This window comes from Hypanus sabinus, chromosome 6 (assembly GCF_030144855.1).
Source record: "Hypanus sabinus isolate sHypSab1 chromosome 6, sHypSab1.hap1, whole genome shotgun sequence".
Taxonomy (NCBI): domain Eukaryota; kingdom Metazoa; phylum Chordata; class Chondrichthyes; order Myliobatiformes; family Dasyatidae; genus Hypanus; species Hypanus sabinus.
The window spans coordinates 19,256,883-19,279,425 of NC_082711.1; the positions used below are offsets into that span (position 1 = coordinate 19,256,883).

At 43.4% G+C, this 22,543-nt stretch overlaps 2 protein-coding genes across 12 annotated transcripts in view; both read left to right on the forward strand.

Moving 5' to 3' along the window:
* LOC132395344 (NEDD8 ultimate buster 1-like) overlaps positions 1 to 3,357 on the forward strand; it is a 39,437-nt gene extending 36,080 nt beyond the window's left edge. For all 7 annotated transcript variants that reach the window (XM_059971805.1, XM_059971809.1, XM_059971806.1 and 4 more), the window contains one exon: positions 1,552 to 3,357. In XM_059971805.1, the coding sequence (XP_059827788.1) occupies positions 1,552 to 1,715 (164 nt within the window). In that variant the 3' untranslated portion in view covers positions 1,716 to 3,357. The remainder of the gene's footprint in view (positions 1 to 1,551) is intronic.
* Positions 3,358 to 7,982: 4,625 nt separating this feature from the next.
* Positions 7,983 to 22,543, forward strand: part of LOC132395345 (NEDD8 ultimate buster 1-like) — a 30,192-nt gene continuing 15,631 nt past the window's right edge. For 2 of the 5 annotated variants that reach the window (XM_059971813.1, XM_059971817.1), the window contains exons 1-7: positions 8,895 to 9,009; positions 9,432 to 9,530; positions 10,988 to 11,052; positions 11,751 to 11,824; positions 14,080 to 14,211; positions 19,974 to 20,053; positions 20,798 to 20,904. In XM_059971813.1, the coding sequence (XP_059827796.1) occupies positions 8,911 to 9,009; positions 9,432 to 9,530; positions 10,988 to 11,052; positions 11,751 to 11,824; positions 14,080 to 14,211; positions 19,974 to 20,053; positions 20,798 to 20,904 (656 nt within the window). In that variant the 5' untranslated portion in view covers positions 8,895 to 8,910. The other 3 variants (XM_059971815.1, XM_059971814.1, XM_059971816.1) reach the window with 3 other exon arrangements.

A 22,543-nucleotide genomic window follows, 5' to 3' on the forward strand; every position in this document is an offset into this window, starting at 1 on the left:
CTGATAGCATGCAAAATATTTTTTCACTGTACCTCAGTGACAATAAAACATCCATTTACTAATTTTGGTCCTTGTTTTCTCTCTGTCCTAACCTCTCCTACAGCCCCTCATTATCTCCAATCCTCTAATTCAGTTCTTGTAATCACTCCCAAATTGAATCCATCCACCACTGGTATTGTGGTAAAATATTGAGTGCACTATGGATCCTGATAACAATCTGAAAAGTTACATCTTTCTCGCCCACAAATTATGCCTGATCCCTGTTGACTTTCAGCAATTTTCTATTTAAATTTATATTTCAACTATCTGCAGTTGCTGATTTTGTAATGCCACGGTGTCCTAGGATGATAGAGCACATAAATGGATCATTCAGCCCACTAGGTCTGCGTCTACCATCAACCATTCATTTCTACCAATTCTGCACTCATCCTGTTTGTCCTGCATTCTCAATTTCCATCAGTGAGAGGAGAACTTCTACTGAATACATTTAATACTTGCATGCACTTCGAACACTTGTGTCTTGGAATTGTTTTAAAGCACAGAATAATTCTCAAGACTAAGCATTTGAATTTGTAGTTTAGACAGTCTACTTTGAACCATTTTGGTCTCTCTCAAGTTCAAGTTCGACTTGTCCCTTTTGCTTAGGTCAACATGCCCCAAAGGTCCAGGAACCTGAATCCCTCTCTTGCACCAGTTCCTCAGCCACTGATTTATCTACTCTATTCTCTGACCGTCCAGTCACTGGCACTTTTCTGTAATTCTGTATCAATTCAAACCTCTGGTCCTGAGAATTATTCCGTACTTGAAAACAATCCCAGTGCATGCTTTGTGGTCTTGGGTTACTGTGGTCACCTGCATTGTCCAAGCAAGTATCACATGCATTTAGTAGAAAGTATGTAAGCTTGCTTTTATACATTTTTCACTATTTTGGCATTTCCCAGTGTTTTACAACCAAACAAATATTTAATGACTTGTATATGATACTACTTTCATGTTGTTTTGGCATAACTCAGCTGCTATAACACCACTTTGGATTTGACACCTCCTCCTCCTCCATGGAGCCATTGTTTATTGCTGCTATGTGAACATGGGTAGAGTCATTTGGCAGATGAACTGCCCATAGTCCCTTACCTCCAAGGTGCAGTAATTACATATACAAATATTAGGTTTTTACTCAGTGGTGGGTTTGTGGAACATTAGGGACATTTAAGAGACTCTTGTGGAAAATGGATGAAAGAAAGATGGAGGGCTTTGTAGCAGGGAAAGGTTAGATTGATCTTTAATGTAGGTTTAAAAATTGACACAACATCGAGCCTGAAAGGCCTATACTGTACTGTTCTAGTTCTAAATTTAGAACTAAATTGTCTGGTTGCTACTGATAGCAACCAGACAAAGGTCCTGGTGAGGTGTGTGCATCTGTAATATAACACAGATTTTTTTTTAACCTTGCAGTTAAATCCAGAAGATTTTAAGCTTTGTTTGGAAAATAACCAAGGCACAGTTGCAATGCTCTGTTTTAAGAGACTTGTGCTTTTCATTTCCATCTTTTAGATCCGTCAGAGGAAAAACAAAAAGAGCGTGAAATTGTGGAAGAGGTTTTGGCTGATATCCCAGAACATGAAGAAGACTACCTTGATGTGACCCTAGAGGAGGAAAGGGAAGTCGTTATAAAGTACAAGACTTGGCTACAAAGTTCACAGCAATCTACCTCGTAATTGGCAAACATCAAAGCAATCAGTACTGGACCTTGGTCCCTAAATTGTGCCTCATGCCCTTTACAAACATTTGCTTCTTTCGGGCACTCCATCAGCTTTAGTTTCTAACTTTGTCAATGATTGACTGCCAAACTCATTTTTATATTAAAAATATATATAAAAGGGCCTTTTGGTGTCCTTTTAATCAAATGTGCTTTTTTTTTTAATAATTATTAGTAAAGCTGACAGTTTGCTCTTGTACCTTTTTGCAGCAAGTGCAGACATCTGCTTTAGCAGCAGTGAGCCTTTCCAGACTCTGTACTGGTGTGTAAAATGGATATTGGTGTGGCTCCCGTTTGTACTGAGTGATTGGCTTTGGCAATTCAGTTACCATTCACATGACTTCTCTTGGATTTTGGTTACACATATACTGAAGTGTTGACTCATCAAGATTAGTGGTGCAGAAGATGCTTTTGTCCATTTAGATTTAATCAGTCAGACAGTGAATAGTGCCATGAAAATGCTGAATTGCAGCAGTCATTGAGTTTCTGAGAGCACAGCATTTAATCGTAACCCTTATTACAAAATAGATGTGGATCAGTATTAATTGTTTTCTCTGGTCAGGGGTACTTAATGACATGCAATGCTCTGGTTTCATGCACCAGTCAGTGTTAAGTTTGACTGTACAGCATCCTGCAAATGGAGGATAGTATTTTCCAGGTTAAGTATTTTTAATCAGATGTAATACACAAGACAGTCCACGTGTATATTCAAGGGTTATCCGTGCCTCGTACAGAAGTTGATCTGTGGAGATCTGCAAGGCAAAGTCATCACTCCTAGAATGAACAGGAGCACCTGGACTTGTTTATGTGGAGTTTAACCATATGCTTCAAGTACTGAGGGGCGCGTGTGTCTCATGCTTTCCTCAGTAGCCTGATTGCAATTGCTGTCCCAAAGGCTGTATCTGAAAACTTCCTGCCACTGTCCCTGCATATTCTTTCAAAAAAAGACATCTGAGGTTGCTTATATTCGAGTGGCAGGACCATATCAGTTGATTAAATATAATTGAGTGCAGTTCTTGAAAGGCACTGCTGCAAATTGATGGATATTTAAATTGTAAAAGTAGAAATCTTCCTTAAACTTGGCAGAAAAGTTAAAATAGAAATTGTATGCAACCTTATTTTTGAACAAAATGTATTTTGTATTACTGGAATGCAATTTGTGTACAATGTCAAATTTTCAGCAATAACTCTGAGATGAATTTATAGGGAAATGTTTCATTAGCACTTATTTCTAGATTGTACTGTAAAATCGAATTAACCTTTCATCGGAGCTGCTTGCAAAACACTGACAGAGGCAGGCGTTTTGAGAGATCTTGAACATGGGCTCCCATCCATTCATTTGTACAATCAATTACTGTTTAGCAGACTCTCATCAAATTTGCCAGACTGGCCATATGTGTCACTTTTTTTTTCCAAATCCATTTGTGGTTGTACTTCAAACCTGAGATCCCTCTCCCTTTACTGTTTTATTTTCTTTCTGTTAGTGACGACCATCTTGTTTTTTTCCTTAAAGATTAATCAGTTGCCTTTATTCTTAGAAGTATAATTTTTTGAACATAATTTGAGTTTAAAATTCTGAAATAAAATTACTGAGAAATGCATGTTTTGATTTTTGTGCTGATATTTTAGAGCTGTTTGGAGGGGGAAAGTTGTTTGACAATATTAATTTGTCAATGCTTTGAGGATTATGTCCAGCTGTGTTCCTAAAATTTACAGACCCACCCAAGTTTACCAGCTGCCCAGATGTATTTTAACCTCGATGGTATTTTAACCATGATGAATTCATTGTAAAAATCCACCATTGCAATATTTGTCTCTCATACCTTTGCACCTACTTTCCTCACTATTTTGTGCTTGGCAGCACTACCTACAGGCAGTTTCATCATGGGGGTGGGGTAGGTTTGTCCCAAAGGGCAGCACAGTTGTGTAGCACTTAGCACTGCGCCAGTGACCTGGGTTCAAATCCCACTGCCTGTCTGTAAGGAGTTATGTTCTCCCCATTACCATGTTGGTTTCCCCTGGCTACTCTGATAACCTGTAAGTCTCTGGAATGTGGGAGGATATCGGGCTAATTGGTCAGTGTGGGCTTTTTAAGTCAGAAGAGCCTGTTGCTGTATCTCTAAATACAAATTAAGCACCCTTATCTAAACACAAAACTCTTTTAATTGCTTCAGGCTAAATATATAGCCAGATATGTAATGCTCCCTCTAATTTGAAATGAGTGTGCTCAAAGATCTTGTGCTGTGCAATGTTTTTGTCCAGTGACAATGTCTTCAATAAAACTGTAAATAAGACCATAAAGATAGGGGAGCAGAAGTAGGCCATTTGGCCCATTGAGCCTGCTCTGCCATTCAATTATGGGCCAGTCCAATTCTTCCAGATATACCTTTGATGCCCTGGCTGATCAAGAACCTATCTATCTCTGCTTTAAATGCACCCAGTGACTTGGCAACAAATTCCACAGATTTACCACCCTCTGACTGAAGTAATTTCTCCGCATCTGTTCTAAATGAACATCCTTCAATCCTGAAGTCTTGTCCTAGACTCCCCTACCATGGGAAATAACTTTGCCATATCTAATCTGTTCAGGCCTTTTAACACTCAGAATGTTTCTTTGAGATCCCCCCTCATTCCTCTGAACTCCAGGGAATATAGCTCAAGGATCAGACCTCCCTCATACAGTAACCCTTTCATTCCTGGAATTATTCTTGTGAATCTTTTCTGAACCCTTTCCAATGTCGGTATATCCTTTCAAACTAGGGAGTCCAAAACTGCACACAATACTCTGTGGTCTCACGAGTGCCTTAGAGCCTCAATATCACATCCCTGCTCTTATATTCTATACCCCTAGAAATGAATGCCAACATTGCATTCACCACTGACTCAACCTGAAGGTTAACCTTTAGGGTATCCTGCACAAGGGCTCCCAAGTCCCTTTGCATCTCTGCATTTTGAATGCTCTCCCCATCTAAATAATAGTCTGCCTGTTTATTTCTTCCACCAAAGTGCATGACCATACAATTTCCAATATTGTATTTCACTTGCCACTTCTTTGCCCATTCCCCTAAACTATCTAAGTCTCTGCAGGCTCTCTGTTTCCTCAACACTACCTGCTCCTTGATCTTTCTTTGTATCATCGGCAAATTTAGCCACAAATCCGTTAATCCCATAGACCAAATAGTTCTAAAATCTGCAGATAAATCATTGCAAGTTCCACGTTGTCAACACTGTCCACATCAGAAACTGGAAAAGGAAACTTGATTGTGTACAATTATGAAATATACTTAACATGCCAATGAGGTAGAGGGTGACAACCTTTTGTGCACAGTGTAAATTCCTTTGTGTGCCAGTAACAAAAGATGTGTGCAGGTGCACACACACACACACACCCTAGAGGGAACATTGGTCTGAAGATAGTTGTGTATATAATATTTTAATAGTTTTGTGCATGAAACAATACGTACATTGAACCGTTGAAGGTAAGCTATCACTACTGTGGCAGCCCAGTGAATGGTCAGTGGGTGGCATCGCCATCATTCCTGTCTCTGACTTTATGTTACTGGTAGGTGGCCTTTGTTTTACTTAAGTTCATCATACAGTTACTGATGCAACTATTCAGGCATGTTAGATTTTCATCAGCAACTGCCTTGGCAAACTCATCAATGAATTTCTCTGCTGCTGCTTTGTGTACAGCAGATCGCCACAAATCTTTAAAAATTTAATGGGGTGCCTTTTAAATTTCTGCGACCAGCCCGCTGAATATTCACAAGTATAGATAGATATTTGCTTGCTTCATGATCAGCATAGTCAGGCAGCATTTATGCAGTGCTTTTCTAATTTTCATTGACTCCTGTTCATTACAAATGTGAGGTCACTTCTCAGAACAGTCTGTGATGTGCAGAGATCTGCGCGTTACCTGGGAGCCTTCCCAGCACCCTGTGGAGTTCTCCATTTGTGATGTCGTGTCAGCCCTCAAAAAATTTTGGACTTTCAGATGAGGGGTGCTCAATGTGTATTGTAATCTTCCATCACATCAATCCACGTCATTGTGTTTAAAAATATAAAGCTGAAAAAAAATGATGCACATTCTGTGAGTGTATTTTCACTCCTGGAATTTTTCCCAGTGATTTATGAATTCTACTGTACCAAAGATGTCACTTGAATGCAATAGTGTGGAAACCTCTCCCCTGAAACACTTCTAGTAGTTCCTAGTGGCTGTCTACCCACTGGCATATGGCCTTATTTATCTTTTGTTGGCTCCTGCCAGCCTAACAGGAAGTTTAGTTGTCCCGAAAAAAAAAATCAGAATTTCCCTGCAGCTTTTCCAACCGATACGAGAAGTCAGAATTGAAAATGGAAAATTCTTGACGGATCAATTAAGGCAGGCAGCCAGGGTGGAGTGGGAGTTAACCTTTCAGCTGAATGGCTTTTATCAGAACTGAAAAATGTTTAAGAAAAAATTACATTTTCAAGACAGAAGAGTCACAGAGACACAAGACAGAGTCCATTTGGCCCACCGCAATGAGATGAAATCTGTGTGGGGGAGAAAAGCCACTTTTCTGGGGCAGTTCCACTCTCTTGACCGCAGAGGTCTGGGTCCAGTGGTACGGACTGGGGTCTCCTTGGTTGCAGCCGATGACCGTGAGTGAGGTCTTCCGTGCCTTGCAACGCCCTTTACTCTCCATGGAGTGTCGCAGTCCCATCTTCCTGGCCATTTGTTCTCTCATCTTCCCAGTCTGCCAGAGCTGACGTTTCATGGTAGACGTGCCCCTGTCTCACCAGGGTATGAGACCACCTGATGAGGTGGTGTCCCGTGCTGTGGCGGCCATTGCTTTGAGCACTGGTGAGAGCTGCGAGGCCGGTGGAGACCAAAGCTGAGAAAACCTCCCTGGAATAGACACAACAAACTCCCTCGCCAGAGGACTCCCCTTCCCTGGACACCCCATCAACCAGGCACTTGGTGTGTGCTGCATCTGCGAGGCTGGTTTCGACGGAGCTTTCATTTTCCGCTGCGTCTGTGAGGCTGAGTCGGGCGGTGCCATGGAAGTCCATAGCGGGGGTATTCCCTTCTGCTGCCGGCGTGGGATGGTGATTCTGTCGGGACCCTGGGGACTTGTGAAAACTGTGTGGTGATTTCTTTTGAACATAGTCCATTAACATTTTTGGACTGTTTTTACTGTGCCCATGGTCTGTTTTAATCAATTATGCTATTTGTTTGCACTGCTGTAACTATGTGGTTTTGTGCAGGTCTTGTAGCTTTAGTTTTTGGTCTTGTTTGTCTGGTGGATTTGGAGCTCCTTTCCGGGAAACGCGCTAAAATGGTAGCGCGATATTAATACACAGCAGCCTCTCTGGACTCTGGATTGGGGATTGCCAAACATTATGTGGATTTTCTGGTGTAGTCTGTTATGTCATATGCTTTTGTGATATCATTCTGGGGGAACGTTGTCTCATTTTTTAACTGCATTGCATCTGTGGTTTCTAAATGACAATAAACTGAATCTGAAATGGAGACTGGTGGTGTTGTAGGTGATGATGAGGAGGGTCTCAAATTGGAAACTGATCCAAGGAGACACTGGTGAGTCTCCTTCCCAGAGGTTTGTTTGCCCCAGCTGTTGATGGATTTCGACGTCCCACATCCTGGACACAGTAGTGTAGCAGTTAGTGCAACACTTCAATGCTGGCCAGCAATCTGGTTTCAGTTCTGTAAGGAGCATATATTTCTACCTGTGACCACGATGGTTTCTTCCAGCTGCTCTGGTTTCCTCCCACATTCCAGAGATGTACAGGTTAGGATTCGTAAGTGTGGGCATGCCACGTTGGCACCAGAAGCGTAGTGACACCGGCAGGCAGCACCCTTCCCCTCCCCCCCAGTCCAATCCTTGGGCTGTATTGTTGATGCGAACGACATTTCGCCGTACATGTGACGAATAAAACTAGTCCAATCTCTTAATCGGCTACAAAAGAGTTAAACAATGCATGAAGCCTTGGCTTCTTGAGCTGATTAGTCTGAAACCTGCTTTGCACATAACGGCAAACAGTTGTTCATTCCAAAAAGAAAAAAAGAACAGTGGGTTAAAAATATTCATTTCTTTTATTGAATGACTTTTATTGTCATTTCGACCATAACTGCTAGTACAGTATATAGTAAAAACAAGACGATGTTTTTCAGGACCATGGTGTTACATGAAACAGTACAAAAACGAGACTGAACTACGTAAAAACAACACAGAAAAAAACTACACTGGACGATGGACCTACCCAGGACTGCATGAAGTGCACTTTTAGTTTCACTTACTTGGAAAGTGTCTTTCGACATAGCAGGTCTAGCTGACAAACCATGGCAGAAGGGAGACAGTCAGTAAGTTGAAATGTGATCTAAATTGCTCAGGTTCATAGTCACTTCAGTAAGAAAGGGTCCACAGGGTGTACTGTAAGTGTTCTTAGTATGTAATTCAATGTCAAGATCAAAGAGTGGATCCTTAAGTAATTTTGAACTTCTCAAAATCATTTAAAATAATTTTTAAACAACAAATGGTTGTCGGGGTGGGGCGGGGGAGGGATTTGATTCATCCAGAGCAGGATGGGAAACGCAGAGAAACGTTAATAAGGGGAAATTTTATTTCTGAACGGGAAGAGGTGAATGTTACCATCAAAGTTCAAAGCTTCTTGGTTAAGCTGCACTTTGTAATTGTGATACTGTAAATTGGGTAAACGTGATCCTACAGAGAGAGAATGCTTGTGGATCTTAATATCTGGGTGTGTTTGTCACAATATGTGCTTCCCTCTGTATTTGTGCATCTCCCCCTCCCTCCCTCTCTCACCCCACTCCCTGCAGAGGTGTTATCTCAGCTTGTTGGCTGGGGCTTTCCGCTCGTAATTCCCCTTAATGCTGGTGAAAGTGAAAGCTGACACTGAACTGCAGTTTCAGTGAACTTTGCTGTGGGAGGGGCAGCCGTATCACAGTGATGTTGCTGCAGGCATTGCAGTAACCGTCCAGATATCAGTGTTGGTTCTGATATCACCGTGAAGCTGCAGATATCACAGTGATGGTACAGATATTCCCAAAACAGCGCAGACATTGCAGTGACGCTGCAAATATCACAGTAATGAAGCAGGCATGGTAATGAAGAGACAACCTGCTCCTGTGCCCTATGTGGATAGTCAGAGGCTTTCCCCCAGGCCTGAAGTGGTTGCCACAAGAGGGCACAGGTTTAAGGGGCTGGGGAGTAGGTACAGAGGAGATGTCAGGGGTAAGTTTTTTTTACTCAGAGAGTGGTGAGTGTGTGGAATGGGCTGCTGGCAACGGTGGTGGAGGCAGATACAATAGGATCTTTTAAGAGGGTTTTAGATAGATACTTGGAGCTTAGCTAACCCTAGTAATTTCTAAGGTAGGGACATGTTCGGCACATCTTTGTGGGCCGAAGGGCCCGTATTGTGCTGTAGGCTTTTCTAAGCCTCTGGCAGAGTTTACTCCCTGTCACTGCTCGGACTTCCTCAGGTGCTCACAGTCAGTATAAGTTAGTCGAAATGGGTGCTGGGTGGTGCCTGCAGGCTCGACGGGATCATTTCTATGACCCAGGAACCCATTAGTATCGACGATTCTGAAAGAGTGAATATTCTGAAGAAAGTGAACCTCACAGCAATAATGACTTTCTGTACTCTCCCAACACAGCAAGGCACGGATGCCAATAATATGATGGATTGCACAGAGAATGGGGACACCAGCTCTGGAGATCTACAGCTTCGCATCAAGTTACCAAATCATCTCCAGGTAAGATCAGTCCTCAACAAAACGCTCTTGCCCTCTGACCCAGGACTGCTCTATGCCAGAGGAACAGGAAACCCACAAGACCACAGAACATAGACTATTCATCAGTACAGCACAGTGCAGGCCCCTCCATTATGTTGTGCTGTACTTGTGACTCGCCCCAAGATCAATCTAATCCTTCTCTCACACACAGCACTCTGTTCTTCTTTCATCCATGTGCCTCTTTAATGTCATTAACGTACCTGCTTTTAGCACCACCCCCGGCAAGGTGATCTACGTATATTTAAAAAACTACCTCTGGCATCCCCCCTATACTTTCCTTCAATCATCTTAAAATTATGCCCTCTTGTGTAAGCCATTTTCAAACGGGTAAAAGGTGCTGGCTGTCCACTCTCACCTCCATCAAGTCACCTCTCATCCTCCTTTGCTCCAAAGAGAAAAGCCCCAGTGTGCTCAATCTTGCCTCATATGATAAGCTTTTAAATGTTACTATCATATCTGATTCCACTCTTTCCCTGACAATGTGTTCCAGACCCCATCACTCTGTGTTTAAAATAATTTTGCCCTGTAAATGTCCTTTAAACTTCTCTCCTCACCTTGAATCTATGTCCTCAATTTAGTAACATATCTACACTGGGGAAAAAAATATTCTGACTCTTTACAATATTTACACTTTTCATAACAGTCATGTCACCCTACGCCCCATTGACCTTCAGCAGTTCAGAAAAAGTTATCCAAAGTTGTCCAGCTTCCCCTCTTAGCTCATACTCTCGGACGCAGACAACGTCCCAGTGAACCTCTTCTGTGGTCTCTCCAAGTCCTTCACATCCTTCCCATAACAAGCTGACCAGAATGGTACACAATAGTCCAGATATGGCCTAACATATGTTTTGTCCAAAGCTTTTTCCTACTTCCTGTAGTGACTGGTCAATCAGGGCAGTCTACCCCCCACCTTTTTTTCCCTCTAGTCCTGCTGAAAGGTCTTGGCCTGAAATGTTGACTGTGCTCCTCTCCATAGATGCTGCCTGCCCTGCTGAGTTCCTCCAGCATTTTGTGTGCGTTGCTCTGGATTTCCAGCATCCACAGATTTTCTCTGGTTTGAGTTCCTCCAGCATTTTGTTTCCAGTTTTCAACAATTCTGTCTTGTTTCTCTCAATAACCCTGGATAGATCCCACCAGGCCCTGGAGACATTCACTTTGATGTTCTTCGAAATGCCCAACCTCTCCTCCTTTTTGACATCAATGTGCCCTAGAACATTAGCACACCCCCTCCCTGATCTTCCCACCTTCCATGTCTTCCTCCTTGGTGAAAACCAATTTAAAGTGTTTTTATTACTCCCTCTCCCATTTCCTCTGATTTACAATGGCATCATATTAGATGCGGACAAGATAAGCCAAAGGGGATGTTCCTGTGTGTACTGTTCTATGTTCTACGGGCTAAAGTCAGGTTTACCTTGCAGGGAAAAGAAAAGAAAATGAAGATGAAAATCTCTCGAGATGCCACAGGTGCAGAACTGTGTACTGAGTAAGTAAGAGTTCATAATACTTAATTTTAGAATTGTAAAGGATGACATTTATGAGATTCTTATCTACAAAATTATGTGCTGGCGTTAGAGAGGCTTCTGAGGAGGTTTACAAGAATGATCCCAGGGATCAAAGGGTTAACATACGTGCTTTCGATGGCTCTGGGCCTATACTCGCTGGATTTAGAAAGATGAGGGAGGATCTCATTGAAACCTATCAAATATTGAAAGGTCTAGATAGGGTGGACATGGAGAGGATGCTTCCAATAGTGGGAGAGTCCAGGACCAGAGGGCACAGCCTCAGAATAGAAGGGTGCCCTTTAGAATCATGATGAGGAATAATTTCTTTAGCCAGAGTGTGGTGCATCCGTGAAATTCATTTTCACAGACAGCTGTTGGGGCCAAGTCATTGGGTATATTTAATGCAGAGGTTGATAGATTCTCAATTAGTCAGGGCATCAGATATATGGGACAAAGAATAGGGTTAGGGGGATAATAAATCAACCATGATGGAATGACCTAGCAGGGTCAATGAGCCGAATGTTTTATGAACCTTGTGAGGCTCTTATCTCCAGTAAAGAGGACAAAGTGCTCACATCCCTCTCCGCTAAGTGAAGGTGGATCTCCCACAATTGTTCTGTGTCGAACACCAATGCTTTGTGATTAATTATATTGTAACTAGCTGAATTACATTTTACAGAATTGAGAAGAACTTACAGAATACCAAAGCAGAGAATATGGAATTGACATATAAAGGCAAGAAATTAAATTTGGGTAAGTACAAATTTTAGTTGCCTTATAGTGGCAGATGAAGTTCAACCCAGACAGGGTGAAGTGATTCACTTTAGAAGATCGAATTTGAAGGCAGAATGCTGGGTTACTGGCAGGATTGTTAACGTTGTGGAGGAAAAGTGGGATCTTGAGATTCACCTCCATAGATCCAGGAAGTTGCCATGTGAGTTGGTAGGGTTGTTAAGAAGACATGTGGTGTGTTGGCAATATTCCCTCTAAGGTTTGTGCATGTACATGCGCGTACACATCTTTTGCTTCAAGTGCACAAAGGAACTTAAACTGCGGACAAATGGTTGTCACCCTCTACCTCGTTGGCACGTTAAGTATATTTCACGAACCTGCACAATCACATTTCCTTTTCTGGTTTCTGACGTGGATGGTGTTGACAACGTGGAGCTTGCGATGTCTGCAGACTTTAGAACTGATTTATTTATACTGTTTTTATTGAAGCGATTACTCAGTGTGCACCAGTTGTTGTCACTGGGTAAAAAATTGAACAACACAAGATTTTTGCACACACTGGTCATTACAAATTAGAGGAAACATTGTGTGTTGGCCTTCGTTACTCAGGGGATTGACTTCAAGAGTCACAAGAGAACATTGTAGCTCTATAAAATACTGGTTAGACCACACAAGGAGTATTGTGTTCAGTTCTGGTCGCCTCATTCCAGGAAGAATGAGAGAGTACAAAGAAGATTTACCAAGGTGCTGTCTGGATTACAGAGTGTGTCTTATGAGGATAGGTTGAGCATATGGGGGATGTCAGAGGTAAATTCTTTACGCTGAGAGTGGTGGGTTGCAGCAGGTACATTAGGGACATTAACGAGACTCTTAGGTAGGCACATGGATGATAGAAAAATGGAGGGCTATGTGGGAGGGAAGGGTTAGATGGAGCCTTGATAGTAGGTTAAAAGGTCAGCACAACATCAAGGGCCTGTACTGTGCCATACTGTTGTATGTTAAAGATAAAACGAGAATTGGGCATCACATTGACAAGACTCGACACCAACTGTTTCACTGAGCACCTTCGCTCTGTCTGCCGTTTCAATCAGGACCTCTTGGGTGACAGCCATTTTAATTCCTCTCCCTATTCCCACACTGACATGTCTGCCCTCGGCCCCCTCCAGTGACAGGATAAGGCTGAAGACAAATAGAGTAAAGATTCCTGGTTAGTCTACAGCCTGGCGGCACTACTCCCAGCCACCCCCCATAACCCCGTCTTTTGCCCCTACTCCACCCTCTGCATCTGCCTATCGCCTTCCCACTCAAGAAGGGGGATCAAAGATCCCCACCATCCGAGCCATGCCATCTTCTCGCAGCTCCCGTGGAGCAGGAGGTGCAAAAGCCCGACGTCCTACACTACCAAGCTCAGGAACAGCGACTTCCCTTCAACCGTTTGGCTCTTGAACCAACTGACACAAAGCTAATCACAAGGAACAGTACGACCGCTTTGATCACTTTGGACTTCGGTTATTTATCCAATGATGGTCTTTCTTGTTTAACCTTAGTATAATATTTACTTGAATGTTGTGTGTTTGACGCCGTCCACAAGTATTTTATTTTTCCCCATGCATACGTACTTAAGCAAATGACAATAAACTGGACTTTAAGAATAGAAGTGATTACACTTGTGGGTACTGCCACCGATTGTACATTATCCTGGTGATGACCACTGGTCTATTGATTTCCTGTTATTATACTGTCTGGGTAAAACAGCCAGAATAGTTGAAGACCCCGCCCACCCCGACATTCTTTCTTCACCCTCTGCCATTGGACAGAAGATACAAGATCCTGAAAGCGCGTACCAGCAGGTTCAAGGACAGCTTCTATCCTGTTGTTATCAGAATTTTGAATGGACCCTTGACTTCACCATCTACCTTGTTAACCCACCCCCCACCATCTAATATACATACAAGCAATACATTGTGCAAGTTACTTGTACACTGTGTTTTCAAGGATTGCTTTTATATTTATTGTGTTTTTATTTTTTTTACACTTATTGTGTTCTTTTATACTACACCGGATCCAGAGTAACAATCATTTTGTTCTCCTTTACACTGAAGAATTACGATAAACAATCTTGTACCTTGAATCGTTATTCTGCATTCTGTTTTTGCTTTACGATGTATAACTTTGGTGCAGAGAAATGATCTGATCTGTGTGAACAGTATGCGAGGCCAGCTTTTCACTTTCTCGGTACATGGGACAATAACAATATTTCCATTGCTCCTCTCCAGACAAGACCCTTGGTGAACAAGGTGTGAAGAATAAAGAGGTTTTTCGTCTCACTCTGATTAATAACGAAAAAAGAAAGCGTGTAGCCTTTCTCTCCAGAATTATTAAGGGGGCAGAACTGTTGGCAAAACGAGGTGAGTATTACAGATTCGAGAATCCACTCAAAGTTTCAAAGTAAATGCATTATTAAATTACATATCCACTCAGTGGCCACTTTATTCAATATCTCCTGTACCTAATAGAGTGGCCACTGAGTGTACGTTCGTGGTCTTCTGCTGCTGTAACCCATCCACTTCAAGGTTTGACGTGTTGGGCATTCAGAGATGCTCTTCTGCACACCGCCATTGTAACGCATGGTTATTTCAGTTACTATCGTCTTCCTGTTAACTTGAACCAGAGGCCGTTCTCCTCTGACCTCCCTCATTATCAAGGCATTTTGCCCACAGAACTGCCACTCACTGGATTTTTTTTGGGGGGGGTTTCACACCATACCATTCTCTATAAACTCTAGAAAATGCATGAAAATCCCAGGAGATCAGCAGCTTCTGAGATACTCAAACCACCCCATCTGGCACCAAAAATCATTCTACAGTCAAACTGACTTAGATCACATTTCTTCCTAATTCTGATGCTTGGTCTAGGCAACAACTGAACCTCTTGACCATGTCTGCACGCTTTTATGCATTGTGTTGCTCCCACATGATTGGCTGATTAGATATTTACATTAAGGAGCAGGTATACAGGTGTACTTAATTTTGACACTTTTAAGCACCTGTCTTTGTAATTGTCCTGAATCGTGGGAAGTTCACTTCTACAGATGCGCTGGGCTGTCTGCACCACTCTCTGCAGAGTCCTGCGATTGTGGGAAGTACAGTTCCCATACCAGACAGTGAGACAGCCACTCGGGATGCTCTCAATTGTAAGATAAAAGTATCTTAGTATCTCTCCACAAGCTTTGCATTACATCTTCCCCAGACACGGTGTCTCAAGGCGCTTTATAGCCAATGGCATACTTTTGAATGTGGGAGCGGGCCACCCATCCTGTGCATAGCACCTTAAAGGCAATATGCTGACCGTGCAGTGTCGGCTCTGCTCTGGAGTTTCTGCCTACTATCATTCCCACATCCCAAGATATGTTGGCAAAATTAGACCATAAGATAACAAGAATCTCCTATCATATTCCTTCTTCTTCAGCCTTTACCTTTCCCACCAGCCTGGCTTCACCTTTCACCTTCCAGCAAGTCTTCCTTCCCCTCCCCCCCCACCTTTTTATTCTGGCACCTTCCCCCCCTTTCTTCTCAGTCCTGAAGAAGGGTCTCAGCCCAAAACATTGACTGTTCATTCATTTCCATGGATGCTCCCTGACCTGCTGAGTTCCTCCAACGTTTTTATGTGTGTTGCTCTGGATTTCCAGCATCTGCAAGATCTCTATAAGATATAAGAGCAGAATTAGGCTATTCAGCCCATCAAGCCTGTTCTGCCAATCCAAAACAGCTGATTTATTTTCCTGCTCAGCCCCATTCTCCTGCCTTCTTCTGGCGGATGAATAGAATGCACTGCCAACAACGGTGGTAGAGGCGGATACAATAGGGTCTTTTAAGAGATTCTTAGATAGTACACAGAGCTTAGAAAAATAGAGGGTAATGCAGTAGGGAAGTAGTAGAGTAGGTTAATGGTTGGCACAACATTGTGGGCCAAAGGGCCTGTAATGTGCTGTAGATTTCTATGCTCTAGTAACCTTTGATGCCCTGATTAATCAACCTCCGCTTTAAATACACCCAATGATTTGGCCTCCACACCTGTCTGAGGCAATAAATTCCACAGATTTGCCACTCTCTGGCTAAAGAAATTCCACCTCATCTCTGTCTAAATGGACATCTCTCTATTCTGAGTCTGTGCCCTCTGGCCCTAGACACCCCCACTATAGGAAACATCCTCTCCACATCCACTTGACCTAGGCCTTTCAATACTTGATGGGTTTCAATGAGATCCCTTCCCCTTCTTCTTCTAAACTCCAGTGAGTACAGACCCAGAGCCACCAAATGTTCCTCATATGTTATCCCTTTTCTTTCTGGGGTAATTCTCGGGAATCTCCTCTGAACCCTCTTCAATGCCAGCATGTCCTTTCATAGATTAGGGTCCCCAAAACTGCCCACAGTATTCTGAGCACAGTCTGACCAATGTTTTGTAAAGCCTCGGTTAAAAATTACTTTAACTCTAAGGCATCAGTTAGGGCATTGAGCGAACGTGTTAGGTTGACATGTAATAGTTTTGCAGGACATTGATAAAGCCACATTTGGAGCATACATTCCGTTCTGGTCACCCTGTATATAGGAAATATGTTATTAAACTGGAAGGCTTCAAAATAGATTTATGTGGATGTTACTGCGAATGGAGAGTTTGATAACAGAGCTTTGGCCAGCAGCCAATCTGGACATTAGAATTTGGAGAGGAGGGGACTTCAGTCAGGCCCACTGTCTGAGGATAAAAGGCAGGAGCAGGTCACAACAGCATTTCAGAGGTTTGACCAGTGACCAATCTGCATCTGGGACTGATGAGCAAGAGCAGATTAAAGAAAGGCAGGGGCAAGCGCAGTGGCAGTCATCTGAGTGGACAGAGTCAGAGTGGTGATCTTGAGGCTTCAGCTCTTCGAGGTTTCACTCAGAGAAAGCAAAGGAAAGAAAAGCTCAAGTTTTTTTTTCCTTCTCTTCTTTATATCTGCTCATCCAGGTAGAGATGTCAAGCTGGGTAGTTGAATGCTCCTCCTGCAGGACGTGGGAAGGCAGTGAGACCTCCAGTGTCCCTGATGACCACAACTGCAAGACTTGCATCCAGCTTCAGCTTCTAACAAACTGTGTAAGAGTTGAAGCTGGAATTGGATGAACTCTGGATCATTTGGGAGGCTGAGGGGGTGATAGATAGGACATATAGAGAGGTAGTTACACCCAAGGTGCAGGACACAGGAAACTGGGTGACAGTCAGGAAGGGGAAAGGAGTTAAGGAGTATCGTTGTGGCATTCCCCCTCAACAACAGGTATGGCACTTTGGATACTGTGGGGATGGGAGGGGTGTGAGAAATGACTTTACAGAAAAATCACAGCGGTCAGGTCTCTGACATTGAGTCTGCCTCAGTGACTCAGAAGGGGAGGGGGAAGAAGAGGCACGCTGCAGTGATAGGGGATTTGTTAGTTAGGAGAATGGACAGGAGGTTCTGTGGGCAGGAATGAGATTCCCAAATGGTATGTTGCCTCACGAGTGCCAGGGTCTGGGTTATCTCGGATCAAGTCTCAGTATTCTCAGGTGGGAGGGTGAACAGCCAGAAGTTATGGTCCATGTAGGTTCCAATGACATGGGTAGGACAAGTGACGAGATTTTGTTTAGGGAGTTCAGGGAGTTAGGTGCTAAGTTAAAGAGCAGGACCTCCAGGGTTGTGATCTCAGGATGGCTATCTGTGCCTCATGCCAGTGAGGCTAGAACTAGGAAGTTTAATATGTGATTAAGGAGTTGGTGTAGGAGGGAGAGTGTAAGATTTTTGGATCATTGGGCTCTCTTCCAGGGAAAGGGGTCCTGTAGAGATGGAACAGTTTGCACCTGAACTGGAAGGGGACCAGTATCCTAGCAGGAAGGTTTGCTAATGTTGCAGAGTGGGGTTTAAACTAGATTTGCAGGGGGATGGGAACCAGAATTCCAGAACAGTTCGTGGAGAGGCTGTGCAGGCAGATGTTGATAAAACCTTAGACACAGTTAGGAATCAAAGAGTTGAGCATGGTGTGACTAGTGTCCTGAGCTGCCTTTATTTCAATGCAAGAAATATCGTAGGAAAGGTGGGTAATAGTACAGAAGATGAGGTAGCTGGTTTACAAACAGAGGCAATGTGTGGTGAAGAGAGGTCTCAAGGTACCTGGAGGCACATGATAACATTGGCCATATTCAACGTGATTTGTTCCAGGGAATGTCCTGCCTGACAAATCTGTTGGAATTCTTTGAAGAAATAACAAGCAGGTTAGACAAAGGTTAATCGGTGGATGTTGTGCACTTGGATTTTCAGAAGGCCTTTGACAAGGTGCCACACCAAGGCTGCAAACTGAGGAAAGATTCCAGCGTGGATAAAGCAGTGGCTGATTGGCAGGAAGCAAAGAGGGGGAATAAAGGGAGCCTTTTCTTGTCGGCTGCTGGTGACGAGTGGAGTTCCACAGGGGTCTGTGTTGGGAGAGAGGCTTTTTACATTATATGTCAGTGATTTGGATGATGGAATTGATGGCTTTGTTGTAAAGTTTGCAGACAATACAAAGATAGGCAGAGGGGTAGGTAGTTTTGAGGAATAGAGAGGCAACAGAGAAGGACAGACAGATTAAGAGAAAGGGCAAAGAAATGACAGATGGAATAGTGTCAGGAAGTGTATGGTCGTGCACTTTGGTAGAAGAAACAAAAGGGTTGACAATTTTCTAAGTGGAAAGAAAATACAAAAAACGGAGGTGCAAAGGGACTTGGGAGTCCTCATGCAGGATTCCCCGAAGGTTAACTTGCAGGTTGAGTCAGTGGTGAGGAAGGCAAATGCAATGTTAGCATTCATTTCAAGAGGACTAGAATATAAAAGCAAGGATGTAATGATGAAACTTTATAAAGCACTGGTGAGGCCTCACTTGGAGTATTGGGAGCAGGTTTGGGCTACTTATCTTAGAAAGGATTGCTGAAACTGGAGGGGAGGTTCAAAGGAGTTTCACAAAAAATATTCCAGAATTGAATGGCTTGTCATATGAAGAGTGTTTGATGGCTGTGGGGCTGTATTTACTGGAATTCAGAAGAATGAGGGGTGACCTCATTGGAGCCTGTCGAAAGGTGAAAGGCCTTGATAGAGTGGATGTGGAGAGGATGTTTCCTCTGGTTGGAGCGTCTAAGACCAGAGGACACAGCCTCAGAACAGTGGGACATCCTTTTAGAATGGAGATGAGGAGGAAATTCTTTAACTAGAGAATGGTGAATCTGTGGAATTTTTTGCCTCAGGCAGCTGTGGAGGCCAAGACTTTAACATACTTAAGGCAGAGGCTGATAGATCCTTGTTTGGTCAGGGCATGAGGGGATACAGGAAGAAGGCTGAAGATTGGTGCATGAAGCTTAGGAAAATAGAGGGCGATGGGTAGCCCTAGGTAATTTCTAAACTAAGGATATGTTCAGCATAGCTTTGTGGACCGAAGGGCCTGTATTGTGCTGTAGGTTTTCTATGTTACTATTGGGGCTGAGAGGAAAATTGGACCCCCCTTGACGAAATGGTGGAGCAGACTCGATGGGCCAAATGGCCCAGTTCTGTTCCTGGATCATATGGAGTTACGGGGAGAAGCTGTACATTTTCCCATCTACATGGGGGGCTGAGCGGGGACTTTATAGAGGTTTACAAATTAACAATGTTTGCACAGTGGTGTAGCAGATAGTGTTACAGCTATAGGATTAGGTTTGGTGCCCACTGCAGTCACTACACTCTCCCCTAACCACGTGGGCTTATTCACTGATGACAGGTGCAAAGAAGCTGTTCCTAAAATGTTGAGCGTATGTCTTCAGGCTCCTGTACCTCCTCATGGTGGGCATAATGATAAGATGGTGGGGTTCTTGACAAAAGACCATGAGTCGTAGGAGCAGAATTAGGCCGGTTGACCTTGTGCTGTATCTCGATAAATAAACAGGTAAATAATGGGTGCTTCCTTTTTGAGGCATCGCCCTTTTCTGGAGTGACTCCTGGAAGTGAGGGCCCCTGGGTTCCTGACGCACGGATTATGGGAGCAGATCTCAAGGAGGAGACTGGTGTCCTCATTGCTGAGAATGCAAGCCTGATACATCAATGACTTAAGTTTCACATTTGTGGGCGTGACTTCTCAGAGACCCATCTTTGATCCTGTTGCAGATAAAGATTTTGAAGGGACATACTTCAACGCAACAAACCACAGAAGAGAAATTGTTAATCTCCCTGAAAGTCGAAGGGCGGTAAGTATTCTGAAAAAACACACACTAAACCCTTTCTGCCCTGATGTGTGGGGCGTTACTAAGGACTAAGGAACTTATTGGTTTAAAGGGCGCTCATGCATTTCCTTTGAAGCGTGATGCAGAATGGAGCTGAGTAGAACGCATTCTTCAGAGATTTCAACACAACGCCCATAAAGAACGTGAAATGCAGGAGCACGTATAGGCCATTTAACTCCATTCTCCCTCCATCTTCCCCTGGCCTTAACCCCCTTACCAATCGAGAACTTATCATTCTCATCCTCCATTACCCTCCGTGGCAACGAATTCCACAGATTCACCACGCTCTGGCTGAAGAAGTTTCTCCGGGTATCCCTCTATTCCGAGGCTGTGCCCTCAGATTCTAGACTCTCCTACTAATGGGAACATCCTCTCTATATCCACTCTATCCAGACCTTTCAGTAGCCGGGACATCTCAGTGAGATCCTCCTGTCATCTCCTGAACGCCATCGAGTACAGGCCCAAAGGCTGTTCAGGAGACCCTCCATCCTCCACTGCCTCAATCTTCTGCTCTGACCTCTGGAGTGGGACTTTGCTGCTGGTACATTGTACACAGTGTACAATGAACTGTATGCAAGACAAGAATCTCAGTGCATTAGACAGTAATAAACCAGTTTCCCAATTCCGGTTCCAACCGTCTAACTCTAACACCTGCAGACAGTTTTTCCATATTTTGCTGATTTAACTTCTGCATTTATTTGGCGATAGGTTTTTCTAACAGCCTTGATTCTGCATGAGGTCGGTCGATGGTACATGAAGAAGAGTGATTATGAACAGGCACTTTGGTTTCTAAATCAGGCCGAAACAGAATTCAGGTGATCGAATTTGCATTTAAATATCCTTTATGATTCTCATGTGCCAAGGTAGTGAGTTATAAAGGTGGAAGGTTCTAATTTAAGTTAACCAGCTTTAGCCTTCTAATATGTGAAAATTAGAACTAAAGATTTTAAAGATTAGCTTTAATGTCACGTATATGTTGAAACAGCGAAACATACAGTGAAATGCATCTTTTGCATCAACGACCAACACAATCTGGAGCTGTGCTGGGGCAGCCCGCAAGTGTCGTCGTGTTTCTGGCACCAACATCGCACGCTCACGGTTCACTATCACTAGCTGCAACATCTTTGGAATGTGGGAGGAAATGGGACCACCCGGAGGAAAAACATACAAATCCTTACAGATATCGGCAAGAACTGAACCCCAATTTTGACTAAGAATGAGCTACACCGTTTCCAACCAAATCAAAGAGCAATTAAAGATTTTAATGATTTAAAAGTTTTGTATTTGAATGAACAGAGTATCTGTTCAAAGGACAATGAACTAATTAGGAAATTACAGCACAGAAACAGGCCCTTCAGCCCATCTTGTCCATGCTGAAATTATTAAACCGCCTACTCACAACTATCAGTGACAAATATCACTGCTTTTTGAGCACAAACACATGCAGCTGATGTTATTTAAAAACTGCTCACTCTGAGTATGACGCAATGTCTAATGGCCACACAAGTGCACGTGCCTTGAGCTAGTTTGAACCAATTCAGCAACAGTCTTCTGTCGCAAATAAACAAAGAGAATCCCGGCTGTTTTCTCGATTAGACTTTGATCTTTTAGAGTTGTCCCACTAAATGGCTGCCCTGCCCTGATTAACCAGTGGCCCAAATCCACTGTATTTACCTACCTCCTGTTTAAATACTTCCAAAGATCCAGCCTCTGCAAACTTCTGGGGTGGAGAATCGTACAGATTCTCCGCTCGCAGTGACAAGTAATTTCTATCATCTCCATTTCAAATGATGAGCCATTGATCTTGTAAGAGGTTGTGAGGAGCAATTGGAGATTTACACAAAATCCCATCCTCAAGAGACACAGCTAAAGTACGAACTGGGAATCCTATGTCAGGATCTACCAAGACCAGCAAACCTCAGATGCAAATTATACAAAATCATTACAGGGAGGAACAGCGTTAAGGAGGAGGTACTGGAAATAATGGTTCTACATAAAACAACTTTGTACGAAAAGCATTTCAAATGCTAAGTCTGTAGTCCGGTAACTAGGACTGATCCACATTTCATTTCCTGAACCACACAGTCGCCTGCTATAGAGGGCACTGGCTACTGGGTTCCTGGCAATACGTAGCGAAAGGAGTAAACAGTTAACAGTTGCTCCAAGACCCTTCATCAGGACTGGAAGAGAAGGGGGGGGGGCCAGAATAAGAAGGTAGGAGAGGAGGGGGAGTACAAGCTTGCAGGTGGTAGGAGAAACCAGGTGGGTGGGTGGGGAGGAGGGGTAAAGTAAGAAGCTGGAAAAGGTGAAGGGCTTGAAGAAGGAGCTATCTGATAGGAGAAGAAAGGGAAAGTGGAGAGGCACCGGGGTTGGGGGGGGGGGGGGTGTTGATAGGAGAGTGAGGAGAAGTGATGAAAGAGAAGCCAGAAAGAAGACTGAACGACGCATTTCACT